At 44.2% G+C, this 13785-nt stretch overlaps 1 protein-coding gene across 1 annotated transcript in view; it reads right to left on the minus strand.

Annotated features, from left to right (window-relative positions):
- Positions 1-12522: 12522 nt before the first annotated feature.
- PRKCB (protein kinase C beta) overlaps positions 12523-13785 on the minus strand; it is a 329538-nt gene continuing 328275 nt past the window's right edge. Inside the window, exon 17 of the mRNA XM_043560272.1 lies at positions 12523-13175. Coding sequence (XP_043416207.1) covers positions 13023-13175 — 153 coding nt within the window. The 3' untranslated portion in view covers positions 12523-13022. The remainder of the gene's footprint in view (positions 13176-13785) is intronic.

A 13785-nucleotide genomic window follows, 5' to 3' on the forward strand; every position in this document is an offset into this window, starting at 1 on the left:
TAAAAATAAAGAGTGGTCATGTTCGGTTTTGAAATTAAGGAAAGCCTGGACTCAAAGGCCCTTTGATTCTCTTGCTTTGGGAGAGGCAGGCTGTTGATGGAGGCATCATGGAGCTTCCTTCCCTAGAGCTTTTATCCGTGGGAACATGTCGAACCAAACGACTGCACTTCCTGGCTCACAGCTGGGGTCTCCTCTGGAACATTCATGTTTCAGTTGCTTTTCAAGGTTTGTGAACTGGCAGCCCTACGTCCTCAATTTGTTTGAGAGATTTTGAATTTTCAAGCTTGAATGTTGTCGCAGTGGGCACTTACTCTCCAGTTGTTCCCTACCCTCCCTGTTATCTGTGTCCAGACAGCTCGTTTACATCTAATGTTTTCTTGGCTCCAACAGTCATCCAAGTTTGGTTTTGATCCCGCTTCCTTTGGCTTTCGTTTTCCTGCTCTCCCAATGCCAGTAAAACATACCTGTATGAAGTGCCCATGGCGTTGCCAGAACTGTGCTCGGTACTAATCAGCTATAACCTCAGTTACTATCCTGGAAACCCTGCCACGGAGGTGATCTCCACTCCACGGAGAAAGCAGCCAAGAATCAGAGGGGTTCGTCGATTTACCCAAAATGACAAGGTTTATAAAAGTGACAAGACTGGTGTTTGAATCTAGGTGGTAGCAGTCAGGCGTTTTTAGTTGTAAGTGACAAAGAAATCCACTTCAAATGGGCTTAATTTAAGAAAAAAAATAATGTGATTGATTGTCTCTAATAGTGTATGTCTGGGTCCAGGGGCTCAAACTCGATCTCCAAGTTCTGGTTTCCTCTATCCGGCGTCATTTTCAGACCAGCCCTATCCTTGTGACAAGACGGCCTCTAGCAATCTCCTAGCCAACAGCCTACCCTCTCACCAACCTTAGTAAAAAAAAAAAAAAAAAAAAAAAAAAAGAAAAAAAAAAAGAAAAAAAAAAAAAGAGCTTTTTTTTTTTCCCTCCAGTAGGCTTTTTTTTTTTTTTTTTTTTTTTTTTAACACCCAGGACACGATGACTCCGGTAAGAATCAAATCCCATAATCATCTCAGAACTGATCTTGAGGCCAGAGGTATACAGTGGACTTAGGTCACATCTTCATGCTTGAAGCCTCCGTGGGTTAGCCCCACCTGAACCGAAGTGACGGAAAATGAGGGATGCACTGTATCGCAAGGAATATTGGTGTGCTCTTTTTTTCCAGAAGGGAAAAATGTCCAGTACCTATGCTAGCAAAGACGTTTATGGAGTTTCTCATAGGCCTCAGAGGTATTGAGAACCTTCCAGTAAGAGTGAATATGTAAGCACATTAGGGACTAGATGGATCTGTGCCTATAATCTTAGCATCTAGAGGGTGACTTTATAATATGAGCTTATAGAGGACACCTGTTGTTGGCATCTCCTAGAACCCATTCTCCTCACTCTTTTAAAAATTAAAAGACCATTTTCTTCTGGAAAACCACCTATCTCCCATGTAATCCAAGGAGACTGCTTCTTATCTCCACACTATTCCAAGGGCAAACATGTTACCCAGGCTTGAAAAATCTGATATTTATCTCCCTGGTGAGGATAATTAAATTAGAGATGGATATTCAAACCAAGCCAGAAAAACTCCATCCTAACACTTTCATGGGGACCATTGGAAAAAAAGAAATTCTCCTTCCACTCGTATTGCTAAGCTCTGGGGATAGTGACTGGAGCTTCCAGGGGCAACCAAGAAAATGAACTACGGAGAAAATTAGATGAAGGTAGAGAGGGACAGCTTTCTGATATTGTATGAGTCCCTGGATCCGTTTGTACCTGAAGCCAGACAACCCAAGGCTTATTTGGTTACCGAAACAAAGAGATCATGTCTCTCTTTTTTTCTTTTAATGACTCCACTTTGAGGTGGCTTTTGCCACTTGTAAACCTAAAAGCACATACAAGTGCAATCCCCAGGCAGGAATCGCCCTCCGGGAGGGAAAAAGGCGGAAGGACACTCTTCACATTTAGCCAGAGGGAAAGGGAGGGCAGATAGCCCTCTTGTTTTAGGCTGCGGGGTGTCTGAGGGCTGGGGCTCATCCCTAGTGAGGCTCTGTCCTAAACCTTGACCCCTTAGGCACTGCCCGGCTCTGTGGACTTCTTTTTGGAAATTCCCTGGAAGTTATTCCATGGCTGATTAACAATAGTGATACTAATACTGTTTCCATTGATTTCATCTTTTTTAGCAGAAGTTGTTCTGGAAGAAACAAACTCCTGAACATTTAACGTGGGGCTTAAGCACGCAGGCAGTAGGGTCTGAAAGATCTGCATTCAAGCCCTCACTTGATCACTTACCAGCTGTTTGACCTTATTCAAGTTCCTTGGAACCTCGAGATTCTGCTTTATTGTCCATAAAAATGGGTCGAATGATAACATCCAGCTCCTGCGGTTTATAGGAGGCTACTGTGGACTTAGCCTTGGTGAGAACCTAGTGAAAACTCAATAAAAGCTAGTTGTTGTCATCATTATGAAGCAAACTGCATTTCCCCCCAAAATGTTCAGTTTTGTCAGTAGTCAATTAGAAATCTCTCCCTTTGAGGGGCACCTGGATGGCTCAGTTGGTTAAGCATCTGACTCCTGATTTCAGCTCAGGTCATGATCTCATGGTTCATGGGATTGAGCCCCAAGTTGGGTTCTGTGCTGCAAGTGTGGACTCTCTCTTCCTCTCTCTCTGCCCCCCCCTAAATAAATAAATAAACACTGAAAAAAAGAGAGAAATCTCTCCTTTTGCTCTGTTCTTTCTTGCGCATGGGCATTTTGGTAGTGGATGTAACTAGAGGTGATGGGTATTATCGAAGATTTATGAACAGAGTGCAGTTAAGACGTAGACTTAGGAACCTATCCTCTTTTGTGGCTGGGTGGACTTGGACAAAAGGCTCCATCTCTTTGTGACTCAGTTTCCACATAAAATGGGGATGATGGAAATTAGTATCTGTCTCTTTGGAATTAAGTAAATTAATATTTGTAGAGTGTTTAGAAGAGCGACTGGAACATGTACATGCTCTATGAAGGCTGGCCATCAACTATGCATTTAATGTGGTGCCACATCAAATGGAAACATGGCTCAGTGGCCAAGCACTGACTTCTGGTAGACACCAGCAACTCTGGGAACGTGCTAAGGCTTTGCTGAGTTCCCATTGCTTGGGTCCTCCTGTGGTCTTGCTAATCTCAACATCCCTCGGCAATGCACATTTTGGTGACAGCTCTGGCCATGCCGACATTGTGTGTAGGCTTTAGAAAAATTTTATGTGATTCATCACAAACTTTTTTTTTAATGTTTATTTATTTTGAGAGAGATAGAGGGAGTGAGCTGGGGAGGGGCAGAGAGAGAGGGAGAGAGAGAACCCCAAGCAGGCTCTGCGGCTGTCAGCGCAGATCCCGACGCAGGGCTCGATCCCACGAGCTGTGAGATCATGACCTGAGTCAAAACCAAGAGTTGGATGTTTAACTGACTGAGCTACCCAGGTGCCCCTCATCACAATTCTTTTTTCTTTTTTTCCCTCATCACAAATTTTTAAAAAAAATTTTTTTTTCAACGTTTATTTATTTTTGGGACAGAGAGAGACAGAGCATGAACGGGGGAGGGGCAGAGAGAGAGGGAGACACAGAATCGGAAACAGGCTCCAGGCTCTGAGCCATCAGCCCAGAGCCTGACGCGGGGCTCGAACTCACGGACTGCGAGATCGTGACCTGGCTGAAGTCGGACGCTTAACCGACTGCGCCACCCAGGTGCCCCATCATCACAAATTTTTAAAGGCAGCCCGCATTCAAAATCTGGCTCTTCCACCTGCTGTCTTATCTACGGCAAGTTTCTTAACCTCTGAGCTTTCAGCTTCCTCCTCTGTAAAATGGCAAAACTAATGGTCCCTACCTTGTAGGGTTGTTGTGAGGGTCAAGTGAGTTATTACAGTAAAGCCCCAGGATAGGGCTTGACACGCTGTAAATGTTAAATTACTATAGTATTTACATTATTATAATACGTTGTTATAATAGCGTCCAGTTAATGAGTTCTGCAAATAAAAGGCCCCCCAAATACCCTCAGCATTCTTTTAAAAGGGCTGAAAATATGTGCCCATTGATCTTGTACATTAGAGGTTTCAAGCTTGTGGCCTGCTTGAAATAAGTATCGAATGGGCATATTTTATTTGCATAGCCTAGAGGTTCAAAAAATTAGAATTCGTGGCCCATATTTTAAAATCAGGATGTTTTAAAAAATAAAAAAATAAAAATAAAATCAGGATGTTTTACATAAAAATCCAGACTTCCAGCTTTTCTGGAGGAATGGGAAAATATGGCATTACCGGCCTGTATTCCCACACATTGTCTCTGGGAGAGGACACCACAGTGGTTGCTCACATCAGACAGGACAAGGTACTCTTCCAGTCAAGAACTCTTGGCTCACAACACTTGTGATTTTCCCCCCTGGAATGCTTCATGCACTTGGCTTATCTGCCTGGCTCCTGTAATAAGGAAAATAATAGCTAACACATATACAAAACATACCATATTTCAGGCACTGTCTTATTTGATCACCACAACAATCCTAAGGGAGAAGTATTAGTATTGTCCCTCACCTTAAGGATGGGAAGTCATGGCTAAGGAAGTTCCCAAGGTTATGAGCTCACCATTTCACTTTTCTCTAGAATAACCCCTTTATTCTAACCTAGGTAAAGTTTTCTGCAGTTGTATCAGTGAGATGGGAACATGGTCCAAGAGTGTCGATATTCAGTTGTCATGGTCATGTTGGCCAAGAGGGCTTAGTCATGGATGTCTAAGGTCATAACTTAGGGAATTAGCTGCCTAATTTCCCCATTGCCCTCAACGTCACCAGACTCATCTCTGATACCCGAGGACAGTCCTACTCAGAATAGAAGCTCCTATCAGAAACCATTGCACTTGAAGTGAGTGTGACCTCCCAACTCAGCCCTGTGCTGTAGGGCATGGAGGAACAAAGCTACCCACAGAAGTTGGTCCATTGTGCTCATCTTTGACACCCCTTCCTAGATGGCTGTACTCACTTCCCAAATGTGCCTAGAATCAAATGAAGATGACACACCCCTATACTGAATGCATTACCCACCTTTCTTTTTTAAACCTGTGTCCTTTTTTTTTTTTTTAAATGTTAACTTACTTATTTTGAGAGAGAGAGAAAGAGAGAGAGAGAGGAGGGAAAGCATGAGCAGGGCAGGGAGAGAGAGAGAGAGAGAGAGAGAGAGAGAGAATCCTAAGCAGGCTCCATGCTGTCAGCACAGAACCCGATGCAGGGCTTGAACTCATGAACCGTGAGATCATGACCTGAGCCGAAATCAAGAATCAGATGCTTAACTGACTCAGCCACCCAGGTGTCCCCTGTGTCCCTTTTTGATAAACATAAAAATCTCACCAAGGCCAGGAGATATCCATAGGCTTTCATCCCAGAGCCTGTGATTCTCGATTGAGAAATTTCTCCATTTCCTACACCGTCCTTTCAGCAAGACTTGGTCTGGCTTTTCTTCCTGAAATCTGTATTATAGAAACAAGACACCTTATTTCCCTTTTCTGGTCCTACAATTATGTAATAATATTTGAAGATGTTGTTTCAAAATACGACTCACCCTTTCTTCCAAACCCTGGAGAATCACTGATCTCTGAGTGATTCTCCTGGATATTTAAGAGGATATCTTTATCCAAATGGTAGCTTTGGAGATAATGCCTGACAACTGCTATCAAATGCTTAACATTTGAAAATAAATTCACAAAACACAGAAGATGAACAGATGGTCTGTGAGTTTTGTCCATTCTCTGTAGCTTTCCACCACTCTCTGCTGCATCAGACATAAAGGAGTTGGAGCCAGCCCCAGGTGGGTGTACTTTGAGGGGGAGGTGAGCGGTCCCCGGGCCTGAACCATACAGAGCAACAGCTGTCTTCAGGGGCCCTGCACGAGGGCTACGCCCACAGAGGTGGGGGGTCCTTGATCCTGGTTCCTGCTGGTGGGGACAGCGCGAATGGGGAAGGGGCTTAAAGTCATCCGGGTCCTCTGGCTGCTAGGGCGGCCTTCTTAGTTTCTTTTCATCTTGTTCCCCGGACAATTAGGAGTGAGATTTCACCCCTGCCTGTGCTTGCCTGGGGCACCCCACATTGGAAGGTGTGCTTCCAGAATCCAGTTTGGTTGATTTACTGGCATCTGGGTCAGATTGTAGGCTACAATCTTGTCCACGCTAGGTGTATCTATTTCTTGGGGTTGCTGTAACAGATGACTACAACCTGGATGGCTTAAAACAGTAGAAATTTATCCCAATCGAATTATCCTCTTAAAACAATAGAGATAGGCAGTTCTGGAGGCCAGAAGGCTAAAATCAAGCCGTGGGTAGGGCTGCGCTCTCTCTGGAAGCTCAAAGGCTCAAAGGGAGACTCTGCTCCTCACCCCTTCCAGCCGCTGGCAGCTGGCAGTATTCCTTGTCTTGTGGCCACATCTGCACCCCAGCTCCCCCTTTGTGTGCCTGTGTTGGCTCTCTTTGCCTCTCTCTGATAAAGATAGCAGTGATGGTGTTGTGGCCCACGCTGGTAATACAGGGTAACTTTTCATCTGAAGATCCTCAGTGTACTCACACCTGCAAAGACCCTTTTCCCCAAGGGTAAAAGCTAGAAAAGGTGACCTTTACAAAGTCCAGGGTTAGGACTGGAAATCTCAGGGCGGTCATTCTTTGACTTACTACATCAGACCAGAGCCTTAGTCTTATCCTTCTTCTCCTCCATTCCAGTCCTGGCCTCTTCCTTTCAGAACAGTCATACAGACCCTGGCGGTTCCTACAAAGTCTGATCCTGGGATGGCTGAAAAAGCACCCTACTGGGAATCAGTAGAACCAGTTTGGTTGGATAGTCTGAGAATCAATCACTTTTTCCTCTTATCTCTTCAGGGATAGCAGTCAAGGTCAAGTGCACCTCTGCTTCCTCACTGCTCTATTGGAATGGCCTCTGTTGATCTTCCTTCTCTTCCCCCAACTCGTGCACTCGTGTTCTCTAAGGTAGATCAGATGTTATCCCTTTGTTGAGAGTCTCTGTAGAAAGACAGAATAAGGGCCCTTCAGAGATGTCCATGTTCCAATCCCTCAGACCTGTGAGCACGTTCCCTCACATGGCAAAAGGGACTTTGAGGATGTGTTAAGCATTGTGAGTTGGGAATATTATCCTGGGTTATCCAGGTGGGTCCAAAGTAATCACACTGGGGACGGTCACAGACAGAAAAGGAGACATGACAACACACACAGAGGTTGGAGTGATGTGTTTTTTGTTTTTAATGTTTATTTATTTTTGAGAGAGACAGAGACAGAGCACAAGTGGGGGAGGGGCAGAGAGAGAGAGAGAGAGAGAGAGAGACAGAATCCAAAGCAGGCTCTAGGCTCTGAGTTGTCAGCACAGAGCCCGATGCAGGGCTTAAACTCATGAACCACAAGATCATGACCTAAGCCGAAGTTGGATGCTCAACTGACTGAGCCACCTAGGCGCCCTGGAGTGATGTGTTTTGAAGGTGACAAGAGGCCATAAGCTAAGGAAATGCAGTAGCCTCTAGAAAGTGAAAAAGACAAGGAAACAGATTCTCCCCTAGAGCCTCCAGAAGGAATCTGTTCTTCTCACACCTTGATCAGTAAGACTGATTTTGGACTTCAGGCCTCCAGAACTGTAAGATAACAAATGTGTGTTGTGTTAAGCCAGTTTGTGATCATTTGTTACAGCCACAGCAGAGGGAATGAATATGGTGTCCACGGGATTCTCACTGGACTTAGAACAAAGTCAAGCTTCTCACCAAGGTTGACAATTGCCTACCAGATCTGTCCCCTGCCTTCCTCTCTGGCTTTGTCTCCACCACTTTGCCCGGTTCTTACTATTCTCCCCGTGCTGGTCTTCAGCAGGCCAGGCCTCACGCTCCGGCCTTTGCTGTCCCCTCTGTCTGCAATGCTTTGCTATGGCTCCTTGTCACTCAGATAAAACTAGCACCTTCTCACGGAGGCCTTTCTTGAGCATTTGGGTTAAATAGCTGACAATCCAACCATCCCATCCCTGCCAGTCTTTATTTATTTTTTTTCATAGCACTTGCTGCCATCTGCAATCATGTTATTATTCACTGTTTAACATGAATCCCTCCTGGAACATCCGCTGCATGAGAATAGGGCCCATGTTTTGTTCCCATCTGGATCAGTCATTGGTCCTAAAGACAGATTTATTGAAGGAATGAATGAATGAAAGATATTCATTTTCAGCTCTAATAATTTCTCTCTGCAGTCACGGACTGTTTGACTTAGCTTCAGCCCTTGTAGCATAAGAGCAAATCACCCTCAAGCCCAGGTTTGAGGCAGGAGATGATAGAGGATGGGATCTGGAGGCCTTTTCTGCTTGTGCCTTTCTTCAATCAGTTTCCTCTCCCTTAATAATATTTTAAAACATTTCCCCCTTTCCCCCTTCTTCCCTGTAAGCCCTCCTCTGGGTTCTGTCTACTTACAACCAGTGGCACTCCTCGAGGATAATCTTGGGGTCAGATACCTTCAGGGGCTCCTTCACTAAAGTTGCCATGGTTGCTTTTGGCCTTCTGCTGCTTAACTAGGGCAGTGATGTGAATCTGATGCTGCTCATGTTTAGGGGCTCAAGGAAAACTCCTCTATTTTGAGACTAAGGGCCTTTAGTTCTTGTGGGCTTACATAAATGATGATTTCTGTTCCATTCACAAGGGGCCTGAGTCTTTTGATCCCAGGAATAAGTCGTTTCCATTTGGATACATGATGTCAGTCTGCTTACCCACAGCAGCTCAGAAACTCTCGGTCAGGGGAAGGATGACCATAGTGCCTCCTCCCACCCTCCACTTTACCTCAAGGGGGAAGGTTGATCTGATCCATCAAGATCGTGCACATGCATTAGACACAGTGCTAAGACCCCTTTTCTCTCCCATACTCCACCCTGTATTATGTCTCTTAGAGGAAACCTTTTCCATCCACGTGGTAGGCAGGTTCTCACATGGCTCTCACTAAGTCTCTGCCTTGCCTATTTATGCCTTGTATAGTCTCTTCTCCTTAAGCATGGGCTGGACCTAGTAACTTGAATGGAACTTCCAGCTTAGAGGTATTATCGCTATACTGTCTTTTTAGCTGGTACACTTTGATAAAGCAAGATGACATTTTGGAAGGGTGCATATGGTAAGGAATGGAGGGCAGCCTCCAGCCAGGAACCACTGAGGAATTGAAGCTGTCAGTCAAATTCCTCACAGGCAACTGAATCCTGCCAGCAACCATGTGAGTGAGCTTAGAAGTGGATTCTTCCCTAGTTGAACCTTCAGATGAGACCACAGACAGTGATGGCCTGAGCCAACACCTTGATTGCAGCTTGTAAGGGAGCCTGAATCAGAGGACCCAGCTAAACTGCCTGGATTCCCAATCCACAGAGACTGTGAGCCAAGAAATGTGTTGTTTTAAGATGGTAAGTTTTGGAGTAATCTGTTAACAGCAATAGATATGTAATACAATCCACATGACATCTAGCAATTCTCTATGCAATACAGCTCACGTTAGAATTAAGATCCCACATTGGGATATGCAGTCCAATCTTCAAATAGTAATCAACGTTTTATTTGCTAGGCACTGTCCTTTTTGTATTTATTCCCTCTTGGACCTTGTGGGGGAGAGTGACCAGTTGAAACAGAATTGGATGTTGTTGTGTCTCTTGTCCAAATACCATTTTAATCTTAACCTGACATCTGGCCTAATTTGGGCAGGCTATATGCCAGGGAGAGTTGCATTTAGGGGACAAAATCCATAGTGGAGAGAGTGTGGTTCAATCATTGGGCAAGCGCTCTAGAATCCAAACTTTTATTGCTTTCAGAAGTCAGGATTCACTTTTGGAGCTAGCGCTGCAGGTCTAGGAAATGATAAACAGCAGAATTCCATGTGGGTCAAAGCAATTTCAGATCAAAACCAGCAAAGACAGGACCTGAGATATTTGGCTTTAGGGCTTTTACAGCCAGATATTGATAGGTGGCACTGGATTGAGTGTCCCAGATTTGGTTCCTATTTATCTTGCTTTGCATTCCTCTCTGATTTTTCCAGCATCTGTTTGTGTATGAGGTTAGAAAAAGAACCACAGCAGAAATAACATCTGAAGATTTCAAAATGTTGTCCTCATTGGTTTAAAAAGCCTATACCATCAGCTCCCCAGTTGGCACTGGTATTCAGTTGACAAGCCTGAACTCTGGAACCATGTCTTTGTATGTTGAGATTGAAGAGACAAATAAGAAGACTGACTTCTGGTGGTCCATAACCATGGGGAAGCCCAGGTAGTTTTCTGGCAATTTCTTTCCCATCTATCTAATTTCTCTAATGCTCCCTAAGTTCATGAGTAGCTCCATTGCTGGACTGGGTAGTAGATACAAAATTGGTCACTTCTGAGATTAGATGGCTTCCATACTGGTCACTGGGGAAAGCCACTTGCCATGTGCAGACAGTCCTATGGAGATGTCTGTCTGGTGAGGAACTGAAGCTTCCAACAACCATGTGAGTAAGCTTTAAAGTGAATCCCATCTCCCCTTCGTTGATCCTTCATATGTTAACTGCAACCCTGGCCATCAGCTTGACTGCAACCTCATGAAAGGTATTACGCCAGGTAAGCCACACCCAGCTTTCCTGCCTGTAGTGATTGAGAAGCAATACATATTTGTTGCCTCAAAGTTTTGGAGTAACTTGTTATACAGCAATAGATAACTAATGCAATGTAGGTCTGGCCAAACTACCTCCCCCAACTCCCCGCTCTACCCCAGACCTAGTCTTTGGTTTAGGACTGTGCATGTGACCATGCTGAGTCAATCAGAGTAAACTGCTCCCACTCTTTCTCACTGGACATGATCCTAGGAAGAGAAGAGGCTGGGGCTTCTGCATCTTCTTGTCCTTGTGAGTGGAAAGTTCTGGGATGTCTTGTTGGCCTCTATATCCTCAGCACCCAGAATTTTGCCTGGTTCAAAGGAGCTGCTCAATAACTATGAAGTAAAAGATGGGTTTGTATCCAGCAGAGGGAGAAAAGATGAGGGGAGGGCTCAGAAGTACAACAGCAAGCTCTTCTCTAATACCATCTTAAATGGAACATGTCATCAAACATCTATAGAAATCCGGTTATTTTTGTTTTCTCCATGTGATGCATAGAACACACAGTTTCTTCCTTACGTTTAAGTTGGCTTTCCCCAATGTTAACTGGCAGAGTTTCTAAAATTCTGCAAAGAACGTACTAGGATCAATGGATTCATTGCATCTGCCCGATGCTCCATTTACTGGGCGTTTTCCAAGGAGGCAGGAGATGAATAAATTTTGTGGAATCATAATGTACTTGGTGTGACAGGTTTGCTCTTTTCTGCTACCCACTAGCATTAGCAGCAACAAAGGCATGTGCTATAGATTGGATTAGTACATCTTTCAAAAGGAAAATAGAAGCATGATTTCATTCAGAGAAGAAGATATTAGGCTGACACCCAGTGATTCATTAATGTGCCACTCTGATCTCAGAGACTGGGCTCCTTCTCATGCCAAACATATGGCATATTTTATTTTCCTTTCCTCTCCTGGCCTCCCTGGGGAAGTAGGGTTGTGGAGAAAAGGGCATATACTTTTTTTTGTTGTTGTTGTTGCAGACGCTGAATTAGAAAATAGGAAAAGGTAAGTCGTTTGACAAATAGTGACATCCTCATTGACCGCAGAAAAGTGTTGCTTCTGTACTGACAGCGACCTCCTTGCTTTTGTCGTAGCTGGGATGAAATTTTTGTTAAGTACTTTGTGCCCGAGGATTTCATACACCAAGCCACACTGATTGGATCACTGAGTGGATACTCTGATTCTGGGCACAGGAAAATTATTGAGTCCATTAAGTGTGAGATTTGCAAATGGCAGAAGTCTCGACCTCAAATTTACAGCAGCCAGGTAAGTGGATGGAGAGTGTGACACAATAGGGCATAGTGGAGACTTTGGTGGAGTGAGAATCCGACTGCTTTTATAACTCTTTTTTTTTAAGAGAGAGAGTGCACGTAAGTGGGGGAGGCGGCAGAGGGAGAGAGAGAGAAAATCTTAAGTAGGATCTACACTCAGCACAGAGCCCGATGTGGGGCTTGATCCCATGACCCTCAGATCATGACCTGAGCTGAAATCAAGAGTTAGACGCTCAACTGACTGAGCCACCCAGGCACCCCAGAGCCCACACTGTTTTAAAGGAGACAGCCATTTCTCAGTTCGGTGGAATTATTTCCACGTGGAAACCAGGCCGAGGGCTATTAGTCTCCCAATTTTTTTTTTCAAGTGAATCTTATTTATATAAGTGAATCAAAATTTATATAAAGTATCCCATTTTTAAATGTTGACAATGATTTCAATGAAATAAAATTGTGTGCCTGTGAAACAAAGCTCATCCACTGGCTGCCTCAGCTTATGGCTCTCAGTTTATAACCCCTGTACCAGGACCTATTTAAAAGCAGACATGTTAACAAGAGAGTTTGCATATATTAACTCAGTTTAATTATATCAATTCTTAAACAAAAAATTTCCTCCAAGAGACAATAGTTCACGGTAACTGCAAAGCTCACTCACAATTTTTAAAAATACCAGTCATGCTTAGCATTCAAAGAAGATAGGGTAGAATAACTGTAAAAACATTTACTGGGAACATCAGCCTCTGACTTTAAAAATTACAAATACTGAAGCGTTTTGGTATCAGACACAGTAGTTTTGACATCGTCTGTTCATTTGATGAGTTTCTGGAAGTTTGGAAAATTGTACCTCTATAATTGGATAAAGCGCTTACTCTAAACTAAACATTTTCAAATGTAGAAAACAAACTAGCAAGCTACACATACAAAGAAAAGCCCTCTAGGACAAGCCCTCCACATGTTGAATGCCAGCAAATGCACCATGGATCCTGGAAGACTAGAATTGATACATACACTTGGCCTGAAGCCTTAACACTTCAGGCTTGACAATGGAGTCTGCATTCACCTACACATTAATGACAAACTCTGGGTTAGTATAGGAGAAGCCAGCAAATTCATTTTGGTCCAAGTTCATGATGAAGAGTTTATCAGTAGGCGTGAGTTCCACAGGCTGTCTGGTGAACTCTTTGTCGAAGTTGGAGGTGTCTCGCTTGTCTCTCTGCCAAATGGAAAGCAAACACATTAACATGGCATAAGAAGGAGACACGACCCACACCTGCCAGTTAGTGGGAAGCCAATGACATCTCATGGGCAGAGTCAGAAAGAGCCCTGTGCTGAGTTTTTTAGCAGGTGCATTGTGGCATACTACCCCTGGCTTTCATTTCACATTGTATGTTGTCTTCAGGAGAGAACATTTGGTGGAGATTGCCTAAGAAAAGAAATGAAACATGAATTTCTGTAAGGATTGCCATACAGTGGTATGTGTGTATGTGTGTGTGTGTGTGTGTGTGTGTGTGTGTTCAGTTTTCTTTGGCTTTGAGATGAACTGAATTGGAAACAACTTCTTACCACGCAAAATGCAATAGAACTAGTCATGGGGTAGGGCGTCCCAGAGAAAACCATCCAACAGCGACCCCTGTGGCTAGGAGGCTCCTTTCTTTAAAAAGGAGAACAGGTGCACCACCACTCAGCTCCCAAGAAGGTAGAGTGGCATGTGGGGACGTCAGATGGCTGCCTGATGAAAGGAGCTGACCACTGTCCACCCCACATCCCCTGGTGCAATCTAGGCTTTGAAGGGATGCTCATAAATCCACCCACAGACTAGAATT

This window comes from Prionailurus bengalensis, chromosome E3, assembly GCF_016509475.1.
Source record: "Prionailurus bengalensis isolate Pbe53 chromosome E3, Fcat_Pben_1.1_paternal_pri, whole genome shotgun sequence".
In the NCBI taxonomy this organism is placed as follows: domain Eukaryota; kingdom Metazoa; phylum Chordata; class Mammalia; order Carnivora; family Felidae; genus Prionailurus; species Prionailurus bengalensis.